Source organism: Chelonia mydas, chromosome 5, assembly GCF_015237465.2.
Source record: "Chelonia mydas isolate rCheMyd1 chromosome 5, rCheMyd1.pri.v2, whole genome shotgun sequence".
Lineage (NCBI taxonomy): Eukaryota > Metazoa > Chordata > Testudines > Cheloniidae > Chelonia > Chelonia mydas.
The window spans coordinates 87,229,445-87,247,063 of NC_051245.2; the positions used below are offsets into that span (position 1 = coordinate 87,229,445).

The window sequence follows — 17,619 nt, forward strand, 5'->3', positions numbered from 1 at the left end:
AATAAAGAATGCATGGTTTCAAAACAATAGATACTTTATTTCAAAAGGGGGAGGGTGGTTGGCTTACAGGGAATTAAAATCAACAAAGTGGGCAGGTTTGCATCAAGGAGAAACACACACAACTGTCACACCGAAGCCTGGCCAGTCATGAAACTGGTTTTCAAAGCCTCTCTGATGCACAGCGCACCTTGCTGTGCTCTTCTAATCGTCCTGGTGTCTGGCTGCTCAAAATCGGACACCAGGCGATTTGCCTCAACCTCCCACCCTGCCATAAATGTCTCCCCCCTTACTCTCACAGATATTATGGAGCACACAGCAAGCAGCAATAACAGTGGGAATGCTGGTTGCGCTGAGGTCTAACCAACAGCACCAGTGAGCTTTTAAACATCCAAAGGCACATTCTACCATCATTCTGCACTTGCTCAGCCTATGGTTGAACTGCTCCTTACTACTGTCCAGGTTTCATGAGCCATGGAAACAAGGGGTAGGCTGGGGTAGGTGTGACCGTGTGGTGCTGCCAGCTGGGAGAGCAGCCTGAGGCAGAAGCCTCCAGCTCACAGGAGAGCAGTGTTGCAGCGGAAGCAGTGGAGCCGAACACCATGCCCAGGAGGTTGCTAGGAGCTGGGCAGGGAAGACTTTCCCAGAATCCCCAGCCAAGCTACATGTCCGACGAGGACAGCTACCAGTCCTACTTCACCGTCTGCTGCAGAGTTGCAGGAAAGCAGAGTTGCAGCGGAAGCGGTGGAGCCATACACCATGAACGAGGACGACTAGCAGTCCTACTTCACTGTCTGCTGCGAAGACACACAAGAGCTGCTGCTGTGTAGCAATGCTAGCTGCTGCAGGTGCTTCTGTGTCGAATGCTTGGAGATCCTGGTAGGGCAAGGTACCTCAGCCAAGGCAAAAGAGCAAGAGCCCTGGAGCTGTTACATGTGTCAACCATAGAAGTGGTATGGGGTGTTACAGCACCGACCGGACTGGAATGTACAGCTGCAAGACTTCTTCACCAGCGACAAAGGACAGGAATGTGATGCACCTAAAATCTAAAAAGGCACGCACATTTCCCAGAGTCACTACCCTTGATAACAGAACATAAATGATTGCATTGGCTACTTGGATCACAACAGCCCCCACAGTAGACTTGCCCACAACAGCAGCGGTGACGGTGAGCTGAGCGGGCTCCATGCTTGCCATGGTATGGCATCTGCACGGGTAACCCAGGAAAAAAGGCGCAAAATGATTGTCTGCTGTTGCTTTCACGGAGGGAGGGGCAACTGATGACATATACCCAAAACCACCCGGGACAATGTTTTGGCCCCATCAGGCATTGGGAGCTTAACCCAGAATTCCAATGGGCGGCGCAGACTGCAGGAACTGTGGGATAGCTACCCACAGTGCACCGCTCCATAAGTCGATGCTAGCCACTGTAGTGAGGACGCACTCCGCCAACTTAATGAGCTTAGTGTGGACATATGCAATCGACTGTATAAAATCGAATTCTAAAAATCGACTTCTATAAAATCGACCTAATTTCGTAGTGTAGACATACCCTAAGTCTGCAGCTACAACTTACTCTTAGCAGTATAGGAGGATCAGAGAGGTGGGAAGTGGCCCATTCATCTAAATTGGATGTTCCTAGCTAAAAGAGAATACCCAGTTAAGATGAATACAGCCTCAAAACAAGTTCTGAAAGGTGTGAACTGATTCACTCATCTCACTGGATGTTCTTATCTCCCCTCCCTTGGTTCCAGTGCTTGTGGCCAAACACCATGCACTGAGTAGGCCTGTTCTCAACTCCTCACTTGGTTTCAGCACAGTATGCTTGGTGCATGCCCTGAGCATGTTCTCAACTCCCAAATATGATTTCAGTGCTGCGTACAGTGCCTGGCATCTAACTTCCCCATTCCATTCCCCACCCCAGTGTCTTCATTGTATGCTTGTGCCATGGATCCAGCGCAGAGGTGGGCAAACTACGGCTGGCGGGCCACATCTGGCCCGCGGGACCATCCTACCCGGCCCCTGAGCTCCTGGCCTGGGAAGCTTGCCCCCGGCCCCTCCCCTGCTGTTTCCCCTCCCCCAGAGCTTCAGCTCACTGCACTGCTGGCGCAATGCTCTGGGCAGCGGGGCTGCGAGCTCTTAGGGCAGCACAGCTGCAGAGCCACGGCCTGACCTGGTGCTCAGTGCTGCACGGCACGGCTGCCTGTCCTGGTGCAGCCGTGCCGCCAGCTACTGGTGCTCCAGGCAGCATGGTAAGGGGGCAGGGAGCGGGGGCGGGGGTTGGATAGAGGGAAAGGAAGTTTGGGGGGTGGCCAGGGGTGTGGATAGGGGTCAGTGCAGTCAGGGCGGGCAACAGGGGAGTTGAATGGGAGCATGGGTCCCAGAGGGGCAGTCAGGAAGGAGAGGAGGGGTTGGGTGGGGCTGGTGGGGGGCAGTCAGGGACGGGGATTCTGGAGGCAGTCAGGTAATAGGGAGCGGGGGGGGAGAGTGGATGGGACACGGGTCCCGGGGGGGCAGTCAGGAAGGAGAGGGGGGTTGGATGGGGCAATGGGGGGCAGTTAGTGGCGGTGGGTCTGGGCGCGGTCAGAGAGAAGGGTTGTTGGATGAGGCAGGGGTCCCGGGGGGCAGTCAGGAAGGAGAGGGGAGGTTGGATGGGGCAGGGAGTCCGGGGGCGGTCAGCGGACAGAGAGCAGCAGGGGTGGATGTGGCTGGGGTCACCGGGGGGGGGGGTCGGATAGGGGGCGGGGGCCGGGCCATGCCTGGCTGTTTGGGGAGGCACAGCCTCCCGTAACCAGCCCTCCATACAATTTCAGAAACCCGATGCGGCTCTCAGGTCAAAAAGTTTGCCCCCCCGATGTAGCGTTTCTGTTCTCAGCTCTCCACTCACTCTCAGCAGTGTGTGTTCATGCCATGCACTGAACTTGCTTCATCACTTTTCCCATCATGGCCTCAGCACTGTGGGAACATATAATGAAACAGGGAGAGAAATGCAGGGGGGGCGGGTAATAGAGATCTAGAGTTTGGGGGAAGAGCTGAAGCCTTCCTAGATCCCACACTGCGCAACTCTGATCTTCCTTCCTTTCTTCCCCACATACTCCTGTGCTGCTCTGCAACCACCCTTTCCCCCTAGGAACAGCTGCGTCAAAGAGAGGGGTGAGCCTGGAGCCCTTTCCCCACTGTTGAAGTCAGCATGGGGAAGGGAGGGAGTTCTGGGTTCTTTCATTGATCAGGGAGCAGTGAAGGAAAGGGGAGCCCACGAGCCCCCTTCCTCAGCCTTGTGGAGATGCAACAGGGAGGAACTATGTGGGTAGGGGGTATTTGTAGGGGAGAGAGGGAGGAGGAGGAGGGCACAGATGGTTCTACTTCCCTTCTGAAGGGGAAGGTGCCCAATTTTTTCTCCTTATAGTTCTGGTGTCCATGTTTCTGAGTTCCTAGAGAGCAAAAATCCTTAATCATTGAGGAACCAAAGCAAAACTACATTTTTCTTCAGCAGAACTCTGGTCATTGACGAGGGTTTTCAAAAACAGTGTTTAGATGATCTCTTGCACTAATAAGAGTAATTGTTTAGGGTGTGTGCTGGCAGCTCAGTAGCTATGGCAGAGCACAGCCCTAAGGATGAAGGTTAGCAGAGAGGCAAAGCCGCCATCCTATAGCCTCCCAACTCCTGTACTGCTCTAGCACCCCCCCATTCCTCCCCCTCCCCACTGCTCCAAAATCACCATTACACCCAATATTCCATAGGTTAGGACCAAAAAGGTGATAAGAATCTGAAAATGTTATGAGCAGCTCATGTTAGGGGACCTGTCTATCAGAAACACCTTGAACAAATGAGCCAACAATTCGCTTTCTTTTGATCACACTCAGTTCCATTGTTCAGGAAACCCATGAAGAGTATGAGTTATGATTACATTACCCTAATTGATTACTATAGTCCTTCATCTTCCCTCTATTTAATTAATGCTGATTTCCTTGACAATACTTCTAAAGTAAAATCAGAATCTGCATGTGGATTTTAGAGTACTTTAAAATGTCTTGGATTCAGGGTAAAACTTCCAAAATGCACCCCTGCAGAATGCAGGCAAAAGGGCAGGGAACATACATAATACATTCTCTCAAAGCTGCCAATGGTAGGGCTCAAATTCATGGTGCATGGGTGCAGCTCATGTTCAATGAGCAGTGATAGTCACCCTGAGCCGCCTAATTACTGAGATACCACATTGCCTGCAAACCTTCTGGCTTCCACAGAGCCCTAATCTTGCTGTACACATGCATTTCACTTTTTGTAGGCACTTCAGTTTGGCATGTGCTGACCTGGAGTTACAAACTTTACCCTTAAAACCTTTTTCAATATTGCTTCCCCAAGGGGACAGTGGGTACCATGAACTAGTTTAGATAAATCCCAAGCAACTGAGGTCAGTTTGGGAAGAATCAGAGCCAGAGGTTGAGCCTGAGGTGTGCACAAAAAGAGTTAGAAGAACCAGGTGATTTTGTAAAATGTTTTTTTAAGCTGACTCTCAGGAGACCCTGGCTCAAATGACCACAAATTTGGACCACTAACACAAGCAATCACCCTCAAGAGGCACAGCAAATTCAATCTGAATAATCGTGCAGATTTTAGAGAACTTACAATAGTCAACCTTTCAAGAGAAGTGATGCTCAACCTTAACTAGAGCAGAGGTGGGACTTCTCTATAACACACATAATTCACGTAACAGATTGGGAAGATCTGTGATCATACTCAACATTCGTGAAATATCAAAGTACAGATAATTTCATATTTATTGACATTTCTGCTGTCAGTGTGGCTGTCACAGTAATTCACAAATTGACCTAGGCAAACAATGTTCTTACATGTAGTGCATCTCATTACAATACCTTACAGCACACTTTCCAATGATCACAATGTTTAATAATAAAATAAGGTTTCAAAGATTTTTCTTTTGGCAGCTTATTTGCAACGGATAAAACTGTAACTAACAAAAAAGGTGAGTCCCATTCTATACAGTATAAAGCCATGCAGAGCAAATGTCATCAAAACAGAGATTTACTTTGTGTCATACCTGTGATTGTAGAAGCAGGGATTTGAACAAACAGTCATTGTCTGAAATCTATTGAGAAAAGATACTTTGCATTTACCTTTGGTATTCCAGAAGTGTCAAGCCAGGCCCCGATGATATTTTCAACCGATAGTCCGTACCTTTAAAATAAAATTAAACTTGTTTCATGGAACATACATACACAAATATGTATATTTTCCAGAGAAAAACATGTAAAAATAGAATAAAAACCTTGTAGACTAAGCAGTAGTTTATAATCCAGTTCTTGTTCTTTTTAATTAACATTACCAGAGATGACACTTGCAAATTAAGACAGATCTGATTCTATGTTTTTCAAACTAAAATGATTAATTCAGTGATTATGAAAGCTGACAGAAAAAGTACAAGAAGCTAAGCTGCATTTATGAAACACATAAGCATGAACAGGTGCTCTGTGATTCTGTTTGTGTGGCTTTTCTGTTTCTCTTTTCCGAGAAAGAAACAAAGGGAGCAAAATTAACTGGAGATTGTCAAAATCAGTATTTTATTGAGGGAGCAATCAAAATGAAAGGAAAAAATGCCAGAGTTAAAACTGACATGAAGTCTGAACTGCCTTAGATGTATGGACTTTAAAATGTACTGCCGGACTTAAATCCTCCTTAAAGTTGGTAAGTATATATATTTGGATGTCAGCTTTTCTGCACCTGCTTCTTTCCCTCATAACATTTATGAGTAAACTCACAATGCACTCTGAAACCATAACTGCTAAGAAAGGAAACAATCTGTTACATTTGAACTCAGTGGGATTGAGTTACTCAAGTACGTAAGTATTTGTATGATGAGGACCTAAATTTGCATCTTAAGTTACATGTACGCTTGCATGCTTCCCTGGATACTTGTCCATGTATTGCTAGCACACGTACCCCGGTACCCATACTGAGCATCCACATATGCTGTGCTAGTCATAGTTGTACACTGTGCACAGGCATATACTCATACCCACACTGCCCATTTTCAATATGTGATGGTAGTGCTACTATTTCAAGGACAATATCCCACAGTCCTTTCTGTCACAGGAGACACTCTGGGAACTGCCTTGCTACATGTAGCTGGTACTGTATGCCACATTTGTCGACGGCAACTTCTGATCATCTCTCCCTTCTGCCAAACTTCACTGAAGACATGGAGCAAATCCCTGATGGTACGATTCTGCTTCAGCTTGTAGGACAAATGTTCATGCAGTCCAGTACCAGATGCTGGACAGAATGGGCCCAGAAAAATTGGAGATGCCTAAGATGGCTGATCAAAAGGGTAAATAAAAATCCACTGGGGTAACATGGAACACATGTTGAATGCTGGGATTACAACAGTATGCCCATGTGGGGAGTGCTGCTTCTAGTCCTAGAGAACTAGCATTGTGTGGTGGGACCACATAATGTTGGAAACCTGGGATGAAGACCATTTGCTACAGAACATCTGAATGAGGAAGCAGACCTTCACGGAATTGTGCGAGCATCTTGCACCAACCCTCCAGCTCCAGACCACTCATTTTCAGAAAGTGCGAAAGTGGGTGGCTATTGCCCTTTGGAAGCTGGCAACAGATAGTGTAGCATAAGTAGTTAGCACACATTCACCTTGAATGGTCCCTTAAAATATGTGCTAACTACTTATGCTATCTGTTGATCTTGTATTTAGCTGTGACACTCTGAGTGCCTTTCCTGAACTTCAGAGTAGTAGCCGTGTTAGTCTGTATCAGCAAAAAGAACGAGGAGTACTTGTGGCATCTTAGAGACTAACAAATTTATTTTGAGCATAAGCTTTCGTGGGCTAAAGCTCACTTCATCAGATGCATGCAGTGGAAAATACAATAGGAAGATATACACACACACACAGAACATGAAAAAATGGGTGTTGCCATATCAACTCAAACGAGACTCATCGATTAAGGTGGGCTATTATCAGCAGGAGAAAAAAAACTTTTGTAGTGATAATTAGGATGGCCCATTTCAAACAGTTGACAAGAAGGTGTGAGTAACAGTAGGGGAAAAATTAGCACTACAGTGCTAGTAAGTGATGGTCACGTAAACACCACCCTATACCGGAAACCTACTGACTGCTATACTTACCTACATGCCTCCAGCTTTCATCCAGACCACACCACACAATCCATTGTCTATAGCCAAGCTCTAAGATACAACCGCATTTGCTCCAACCCCTCAGACAGAGACAAATACCTACAAGATCTCTATCAAGCATTCTTACAACTACAATACCCACCTGCTGAAGTAAAGAAACAGCTTGACAGAATGAGAAGAGTACCCAGAAGTCACCTACTACAGGACAGGCCCAACAAAGAAAGTAACAGAATGCCACTAGCCGTCACCTTCAGCCCCCAACTAAAACCTCTCCAGCGCATCATCAAGGATCTACATCCTATCCTGAAGGACGATCCCTCACTCTCACAGATCTTGGGAGACAGGCCAGTCCTCGCTTACAGACAGCCCCCCCCAGTCTGAAGCAAATACTCACCAGCAACCACACACCACACAACAAAAACACTAACCCAGGAACCTATCCTTGCAACAAAGCCCATTGCCAACTCTGTCCACATATCTATTCAAGGGACACTATCATAGGACCTAATCACATCAACCACACTATCAGAGGCTTGTTCACCTGCACATCTACCAATGTGATATATGCCATCATGTGCTAGCAATGCCCCTTTGCCATGTACATTGGCCAAACCGGACAGTCTCTACGCAAAAGAATAAATGGACACAAATCAGATGTCAAGAATTATAACATTCAAAAACCAGTCGGAGAACACTTCAACCGCCCTGGTCACTCAATTACTGACCTAAAAGTCGCAATTATTCAACAAAAAAACTTCAAAAACAGACTCCAACGAGAAACTGCAGAACTGGAATTAATTTGCAAACTGGACACCATTAAATTAGGCTTGAATAAAGACTGGGAGTGGATGAGTCATTACACAAACTAAAAACTATTTCCCCATGCTAATTTTTCCCCTACTGTTACTCACACCTTCTTGTCAACTGTTTGAAATGGGCCATCCTGATTATCACTACAAAAGTTTTTTTTCTCCTGCTGATAATAGACTACCTTAATCGATGAGTCTCGTTAGAGTTGGTATGGCCACCCCCATTTTTTCATGTTCTCTGTATGTATATATATTTTCCTAGTGTATTTTCCACTGCATGCATCTGATGAAGTGGGATTTAGCCCACGAAAGCTTATGCTCAAATAAATTTGTTAGTCTCTAAGGTGTCACAAGTACTCCTTGTTCTTTTTCCTAAACTTGAGGAAGAGCTCTATGTAGCTTGAAAGCTTGTCTCTCTCATCAACAGAGGTTGGTCCCCACACCTGGTCTAAAGCTTTCTCTACACTGGACTTTCGTTGGTCAAACTTTTGTTGTTCAGGGGTGTGAAAAAAACATACACACGAACTACATAAGTTTTACCGATCAAAACCACTGGTGTGAACCATGCTTTGTCGGCGGGAGAGCTCTCCTGCTGACAAAGCTACCGCTTCTCATTGGGGGTGGAATTATTTTTTTTTGGCAAGAGAGCTCTTTCCTGTCAAAAAGGAGTGGCTACTCTGTGCACATTTTAGCAGCATGGCTGTAGCAGCACAGCTGTGTCACTGAAAGGTGCGTAGCGTAGACAGAGCCTTAGGCCCCGCCTACACTGGCAAGTTTGTGCGCAGTAAAGCAGTTTTGAATGCTGTAACTCCTGAGGTGTACACACTGCCAAATCACTTAGTGCGCAGAAACTGTGCAGATACAGTGCGCTAAAAAAAACCACCTCGACGAGAGGCGTAGAGCTTTCTGCACTGTGGCTACAGTGCTGCGCTGCCAGTGTAGACACCATGGTGATTACAGCGCTGTGATTGGCCACTGAGAAGTGTCCCACAATGCCTGTTCTCACCTCTCTGGCCATCAGTTTGAACTCTACTGCCCTGCCCTCAGGTAACCAACCTTCAGCCCCACCCCATACATTCCTTTGCAAATTTGAAAGTCGCCTTCCTGTTTGCTCAGTGATGCATGCAGTGGTCTCAGCGCATCTTTCCAGGTGGCCAAGCCTGCTCCATGCACCAGGCAATCCCCTGCTTGGAGCTCTGCCGAGCTGCTGGACCTCATTGGCATTTGGGAAGAGGAGGCTGTCCAGTCCCAGCTGCGCTCCAGCAGAAGGAATTATGATACCTACTGTGACGTTATTGACTTGAACTGGGACCATATAGATCATTGTTGCAACCAAGGTCCTGTAGTGGCACCAAATCTTATATAAAGGGGGTCATATGAGGTGTCTAAGACAAGGTTATGGTTTGCTGGTTATGATTATACTGTCTATATGTGTGTATCATTTTTGTAGTTAAAGTTATGAATATTGGCTCTATACTGTCTGTATTTCAAACTTATGCTATGCTTCTCGGTGACACCCCAGACAAGTTGGTGTCAGCTCTGCCTAGCCTGCTTGATGGCCCATTAAGGACCATCAGCTATACAACTGACCCATTGAGAGAAGGCAGACTCGCCTTATGACTCAGCAAGATATGCAGGGACATGCCTTTGGACAGAATTCTGAGGTTTTTCCATGCCGTGTGATGGACAGTTTGTCTTTGGAACAAGTCCCCTGTGGATACTTCGTTGGCTTTGTTGCCAGTCGAGAGTGGACCGAGCCAGGAGGAACCAGAGGCAGAGGATGACTCGGAAGCCAGAGATGCATGCAGTCAGGAGCTCTTTTCTACCCCGGAAGAGCCTAACCAGTCACAGCAGGCAGAGCTTGGCGAAGCGCAAACAAGAGAGGAGGCCCCTGGTAAGTGGATCTGATTTTGGGAATTGCTGAAGCGAGTTGTTGGGGGCAGGAGGGTTGCAGAAAGCAGGCTTGTCTCCTACCTCATGCCTAGTTTGAGTGGCGGAACAGGCTGTTGATACACTGCCTTACTTCACAGGAATCTCCCTCAGAGATCTGCAGGAAACTCTTGTTGAGATACTGGGCAATCCGCTCCAGCAGGTTCCTCAGCAGAGCTGCTTTTTTTCTTGCCCAATTAATGGTAAGTTTCCCACACCAGTGTACCTTCATTGGGGGGGGGGGGGGTAAGGGGGACACCATAGCTGCACACAGGCTAGCTGCATAGGGGCCAGGACGGAAGCCACAGGCTTGGAGAAGACCCTTCCTTGATTCCCTGCTCACCCTCAGCAGTGAGATATCTTCCATAGCGATCACCTCCTGTTGAAAGTGTGGGGACAGGAATGATTAACAGGCCGCCCCTACAGTGCTGGCTCTGCCCAAGCGCCCAAGTGTACAGCAGGGTCTGGGAACAGTGATTAACCTGTCCCTGTGGCTACTCACCATTTTGGGGGTCTTGTGGCTTATGTGTGCTTGCCTGGGATCAGCCAGTTAGTGATAGGTGTGTGAGTACTGGCTGTGTTTTAAAGCACTGAAACAGTGTTGTCTGTGTTGCAAACAATACTGCTTCTGTAAAATGTTGCATTTAAACTTCACAGAGATGACCTTGGGAGCACTGCCTCCCTCTTTGTTATCGGTGGCAGAATGGTTGCGAAGAATTAAAAAGCGTCCAAGAAGAACTAAGGAGGACTTTATGCGTGATGTTATGATGCACTGCGCCGCCAAGAAAAAGGAACTGAAGGAGTGGCGGGACAACAAGAAGAGGTACCGAAAGGAGAATTCGGCACACCAGAAAGAAGCCACAGAGCGGCTCAAACGTTATGGAACACCAAGCGGACACGCTCCAGGCGATACAAGCTCTTCAAACCGAGCAGCTCCATGCCCGCCCTCCCCTGCAGCCGCTGTCACAAAACTTTTTCCCATGCGCTCCCCCACACACCACCAACACACTCTTATCAACCTTTTGGCTCCACTCTCTACCTGCAGCATTCCACTCCTCACAGTCCAGCAGTGTGGACTCCCACTACTCACTGCACTCAACACCCATCCATCTTCAGTTTGGCCCTGCTGAAGTACAGCACCCGCTGCATTGTACTCCAAAGGAGAAGGATGGATATGATCCCTGGACATAAACAAATCTGTAGTCATCCCGGGACCCCTCCTCCTCTTGAGACCTTCCATTTCCACATTCCTTCCATTCCCCCCTCTCCCTCCCTGTTGATGATTTTTTTCATTTGACTCTCTCCTCTGGTTGTTATCTTTCAATAAAATAATTGTGTTTATTCTTTATTCTATTAAGTGAAAGCAAAAAGAGCACTGCAAAGCAACATAAAATTATGTTAAGGCCCCTTCTTGCATCATGTGCACCACTCACCTCCTACCATTACAAGCACTGCAATCCCGAGCATAGCAACAAATATTAGTGGCTTTCAGCTTCAAATTGCTGCCTCAGAGCATCCCTGATCCTTATGGCCCCGCACTGTGCCCCTCTAATAGCTCTGGTCTCCGGCTGTTCAAACTCAGCCTCCAGGCACTGAGCCTCTGCAGTCCAGCCCTGAGTGAAGCTTTCACCCTTCCCTTCACAAATATTATGGAGCATACAGCACACGGCTATAAGAATAGGAATATTGCCATCAGCCATGTCCAGCTTCCCATACAGGCATTGCCAGCGGGCTTTTAAACGGCCGAATGCATACTCCACAGTCATTCTGCACTTGCTCAGCCTGTTGTTGAACTGCTCCTTGCTGCTGTCAAGATGCCCCGTGTATGGCTTCATGAGCCACGGCATTAAGGGGTAAGTGGGGTCTCGCAGGATCACAATCGCCACACGCTTCTCCAGCAACCTGGCAGCTCTCATTCTCATGTCCTTGTGCCGCAGGGGTTGGTACGAGCTCATCACACAGTCCCATGAATGTGGCTTTCCTCATGCAAAAGTTCTGCAGCCACTGCTCGTCATCCCAGACGTGCATCACAATGTGATCCCACCACTCAGTGCTTGTTTCCTGAGCCCAAAAGCGATGTTCCACTGTGGTCAGCACCTCTGTGAATGCCACAAGCAATCTCATGTCATAGCTACTAGATGTGGTGAGATCAATGTCGCACGCTTCTTGCCTTTGTAGTTTAAGGAATAACTCCATTGCCACTCGTGACGCATTGGTCAGTGAGAGCAGCATTCTTGTCCACAGCTCTGGATCGATTCCACCAGCCAGGAAGAGGCAGGGCGTGCAGTACACAAACAATTGAAAGATGGAGCCAAATGTGGATGGAAGCACAGGGATTGCTGGGATGAGAACCAATGCATCACAGGGTACTGGGACAGGACCCAGGATGCCCCGCGACCCCTTCCACCTTCCCACATGTCTTAGTGGCAAAAGAGAAAGAGGTACTCTGTGGGATAGCAGCCCAGAGTGCACCGCTCCAAATAGCACCGCAAGTGTGAACATGCTATTGCGCAGCCAGCTGTCAGTGTGAACACACAACAGTGGTTTTCCTTCAGCACTCTCTGAGTGGCACTGTAACTTTGCCAGTGTAGACATGCCCGAACTGAAAGAAGACATTTGAGTGAGGGCCCTCAGGGTTAACACCTTTGCCATGGTTTTGTACTGCAATGACTGTGCGTATATGCACTTTACTGATATCACTGAGCAAATTTTTGTATATGTTAACCTGTTCAGGATTCTTTATGGGCAGCACTTAAGCATTGTTAAAGTAATGTAACAACAATTCTGAAAGATTTTTGGAGGGCCTTCACACACACTTTCTTCACAATGTTTTCTCACACCATTGCTCACAGCACTTATTAGCTGCTATGCATTAGTACTCCCTTTGCAAGTGGTGACCCTTTGGTTGGAGTAGGGGAGGAGTAGATCAGGAAAGCCATCATTCAATGTTAAGTTTCAGAGTAACAGCCATGTTAGTCTTTATTCGCAAAAAGAAAAGGAGTACTTGTGGCACCTTAGAGACTAACCAATTTATTTGAGCATAAGCTTTCGTGAGCTACGAAAGCTTATGCTCAAATAAATTGGTTAGTCTCTAAGGTGCCACAAGTACTCCTTTTCTTTATTCAATGTTAAGTATCTTCACTGTTAATTTCCTTTTGTTCCCTTTCTCTGTATTGTCAATTAAGTAACTAACAAAGCATTCTGGTGCTTTGGGCAGCAACAGTTATTTCACAGCTTAGTTCATGAAGCCTGATTTGGGTTTTTTTGTATGTTTGTTTTGTTTGTTTCACACTAGGAAATTCACAGATGTGGGGGGAAGGGATGGAAAGGACAGGATTCAATGCATTTCTTTGACACCACACATTTACAGAAATCACAGGCATGCTGTGAATCCTGCTGACCCATCCCAAACGTGTGAGAAATATCACATTGACTATGCCAGTGAAGTGAACAGTAAATTTTATTTACAGACATACATCGAACACAGAGCTAAAATGGTTTGTAAAAAGAAAAAATGAACAAAAAACCTGGTCAAATTTCCCGAGAAGAGGGCAAACATTACTGCCTGTGGACATGTCTTCTTGCCCTTGCCCTTCCCCTTCCCCTCACAAGAGGGGAGAACGGTGAAAACTGGGACATCTCCTGCATGGAGTTTGGGGGCCAAACACAGGCTGGGCTAGAGGGACTGAACTGGGCTCATCGTTCCTCTCTTGCATGCTGGGTTGGGGAGTTCCCCAGTGAGGGATTTCGGGTGCTCATGAACGATGTTGTGCCAGGCATCCAGCATGCTTCTTCCTGGGGGAGCGAGCGTGGATTCACCACCTCAGCAGTGGGTTGGGTGGCAAGAAGGAGGTACAGACTGTTCCTGGAGAGGAGCAGAGGCCATTAATTTTCTCCACATTTCTATGACACAGATACAGATTGTTACACTCAGTTAGGAAAACTGAGACACAGAAAAGTTATCAGACTGCTTGTCCTGGAACCCTCAAGGGTGAGGCAATCTTGATTTAGTCTTATACTGAGCATAAGATCTGGTCCAAGAGGTGAATATAGCAGAGCCACACAGTCATAGCAAACATAATGTAATTAAATTTAACATCCTTGTAGGGGGAAAAAATGCTAAAGAAACCCATCACAGTAGCATTTAAGTTCAAACCGAGGACCAACACAAAAACGAGGAAGCTAGTTAAATGGAAATTAAAAGATACACTTCACAAGGGTGAAATACCTGTGAGCTGCATGGAGACTATTTCAAAACACCATAATAGAGTAAACTAAATGTATACCCCAAATAAAAAAACCCAGTAAGACACCACTGTGGCTAAAAAGCATAATAAAAGAGGCAGTTAGAGGCAAAAAGGCATAATTTAAAAACTGGAAATAAAATCCTAGTGAGGAAAATAGAAAGGAGCATAAACTCTGGCAAGTCAAGTGTAAAAGTACAATAAGACAGGCCAAGAAAGAATTTTAAGAGCAACTAGCTAAAGACAAAAAAAAAAAAATGAACAGCAAATTTTTTTTTTACATATGTCAGAAGCATGAAATCTGTCAAACACTCAGGGAAGGAAGTGAAGACCATTGTAGAGAAGCCAAATGAATTCTTTGCCTCAGTTATCATTGCAGAAGATGTGGGGGAAATCCCCTCACTTCAGCCATTTTTTTCAGATGACAAATCTGAGGAATTGTCCCTATTTGAGGTACGATAGAGATGGTTTTGGAACACACTGTTAAATTAAATAGTAATAAAAGTCACCAGGACTACATGGTATTCACCCAAGAGTTCTAAAGGAACTCAAATGTGAAATTGCAGAACTACTAACTGTAGTATGTAACCCATTGCTTAAATCAACCTCTGTACCAGATGACTGGAGGGTAGCTAATGTAACATCAATTTTCAAAAAAGGCTCCAGAGGTGATCCAAGCAATTTCAGGCCAGCAAGCCTAACTTCAGTCCCAGGGAAACTGAAACTATAATATAGCACAGAATAATTACATACATAGATAAAGACGATACGTTGGGGAAGAATTGATATGACCTTTGTAGATTGGCCTCACCAATCTACTCAAATTCTTTGAGAGTGCCAACAAGCAAGTGGACAAAGGTGATCCACTTGGACTTGGACTTTCAGAAAGCCTCTGACAAGGTCCCTCACCAAAGGTTCTTAAGCAAAGTAAGCAGTCATGGGATAAGTGGGAAGATCATCTCATGGATCAGTAACTGATTAAAAGATAGGCAACAGAGGGTAAGAATAAATGGTCAATTTTCACAACTAAGAGAGGTAAACAGCAGGGTCTCCCAAAAATCTATACTGGAACCAGTACTGTACAACTTATTCATAAATTACCTAGGAAAAGAGGTAAGCAGTGAGGCAGCACAGTTTGCAAACGATACAAAATTACTTAAAACAGTTAAGCCCAAAGCTGACTGCGAAGAGTTACAAAGGGATCTCACTAAAGTTGGTGATTAGGCAACAAAATGGCAGATGAAATTCAATGTTGATAAATGCAAAGTAATGCATGTAATCCCAATTATACATACAAAATGATGGGGTCTAAATTACCTGTTATCACTTAAGAAACTCATCATGGACATTTCTCTGAAAACATCCACTCAATGTGCAATGGCAGTCAAAAAAGCTAGCAGAAGGTTAGGAACCACCAGGAAAGGAATAGATAATAAAACAGAAAAAAACATAATGCCCCTATTTAAATCCATGGTATGCCCACCCTTGAATACTGCATGTAGTTCACCTCATCTCAAAAAAGATATATTAAAATTGGTAATACAGAGAGTGCAAACAAAAATGATCAAAGGCATGGAACAGCTTCCATACAAAAAGAGATTAAAAAGAATGGGACTGTTCAGCAGGGAGATATGATAGAGGTTTATAAAATCATGAATGGTGTGGAGAAAAAGTGCTGCTACTCCCCTTAATACAAGAACTAGGGGTCACTCCTCGACATTAAAAGTCGGAGGCAGAGACTGGAATAGATCCAAGGAGCCATTATTCACAGTCTGTATCTTAACTGCTTTGCAACATAAGGGAAACACCTTGACTGCTCATAAATATTTAGGTAACTAGCCAAGTTAAAAAGAAAAAGAAATCTTGGAATGGCCAAAGGCTTTAGTTGTTGATGCTACTGTTTATAACTGTAGCACTTTTCCAGACATATAGGTTACTTCTTGAGTTAGATGCAACAAACCAAAGAAAATGTAAGAGGAAAGACTTTGCTTTCAGAATTTCTGGCTTACATGACTTCAGCTGCGCACCATCACATCTCAGTGCCTCCCAAGCATAGGAGGCAAAAAATGGTGGGTGCTGAGCACCCACCGGCAGCCAGCTCTCCTCCCCCCTACCATTCGCTGATCATAACCTCCCTATCTCTCCCAGGGCCTCCTGCCTGCTGCAGATCAGCTGTTCTGCGGTGTGCAGGAAGGGCTTGGGGAAGAGGGTGAAATGGAGCAGGAAGAGACAGGGCAGGGTAGGGTTTAAGGCGTGGAGTGGGGGCAGGGCACGGTGGGGGGGGAAGGGGCAGGGGTTTGGGGGAAGGGGTGGAGTGGGAGTGGGGCCTGGGGCAGAGCCAGGGTGTCGCGCACACCCCAGCACATTAGAAAGTTGGTGCTGCTGCTCCCAAGTATTTATGAATTTACTCTCACAACACCCCTATGAGGTAGGAAAGTATTATTATCACCATTTCTCATAGGCGGAACTGAGACACGCATACTCTGAGAATCCAGATGAGATTCTGCCACCCTTACTCACAATGCATAATACATTATTGTGCAGAAAGTCCCACTGAAATCAATGTGACTATTTGATGAATAAAGTACTGTTCACTGTGACTAAAGGTGGCAGATTCTGTCCCAAAGGGGAAGTCAATGGACTACTCAAATGTAACCGTTCAACAATATGAATAGGAGGTCCACAAGCTGATCCTGACTAACATCCTCACCATCACATAGGAAGTCTATGGCAGAGCCAGGAATTGAACCCAGATCTCCTAATGCCTTACCCATAAGAGAATCCTTCCTCAGATTTGTCACTTTGTGTCTTTCAGTAGCTAGGGTATTCCCAAATACCTGGGATATCACAGCATGCTAATCATCTCTAGAAATAAATGGGAAGGAACTAGGGAAAAAGGGAGCAAGGTGGATGAAATTAAAGAAGTATAGATGTATTTCTGTTTCATGCCATACTATTTGAAAGCTTGTCTGCAATGCTTTAGTTATTTGCACAGGATGGTGAAAGGGGATGAAGCCTTTTGTGGTGGGAATCCATGGCCATCCACTCTCGAGAAAATGTTTTGATAATACATGCTAGTGAGAGCAATCTGGTACATTCCACAGCAAAAAAAAAACTTTTCTTCAAAAGTTCAGGGATAAATTCACCCCAAGGCAGAGTGGTTTAGCAGTATTAAGGAGAGGGATGAACTCAGGCACAGGCAAAGATATCCCCCCCAAATCAATAGAAGTATTGCTTACCTGTACTAAAATTTTCTTTTAACTTATAAGACAACAGACTGTGCTATGAACAGACATTTTTTGCTCAGACCATGTGGTTCAAATAATCACAGCAGTCAAACAAAAGCATTTCCACTTAGCCAGCCTGAACTTTCAAGAAATTACAATTCTGCATGTCCGATCATTAGGGAAATTGATTTTTTTTCCACAGATAACCAAGAGTACATTAAACATAGGCACTACATTTGTAC

At 45.8% G+C, this 17,619-nt stretch overlaps 1 protein-coding gene across 29 annotated transcripts in view; it reads right to left on the reverse strand.

Annotated features, from left to right (window-relative positions):
- AOPEP (aminopeptidase O (putative)) overlaps window positions 1–17,619 on the reverse strand; it is a 393,415-nt gene that overhangs the window by 135,126 nt on the left and 240,670 nt on the right. For 26 of the 29 annotated variants that reach the window (XM_043547078.1, XM_037901726.2, XM_043547087.1 and 23 more), the window contains one exon: window positions 5,134–5,194. In XM_043547078.1, the coding sequence (XP_043403013.1) occupies window positions 5,134–5,194 (61 nt within the window). Of the gene's footprint in view, window positions 1–510; window positions 1,044–5,133; window positions 5,195–13,348; window positions 13,772–17,619 lie in introns of those variants that run through there. The other 3 variants (XM_037901739.2, XM_043547090.1, XM_037901740.2) reach the window with 2 other exon arrangements.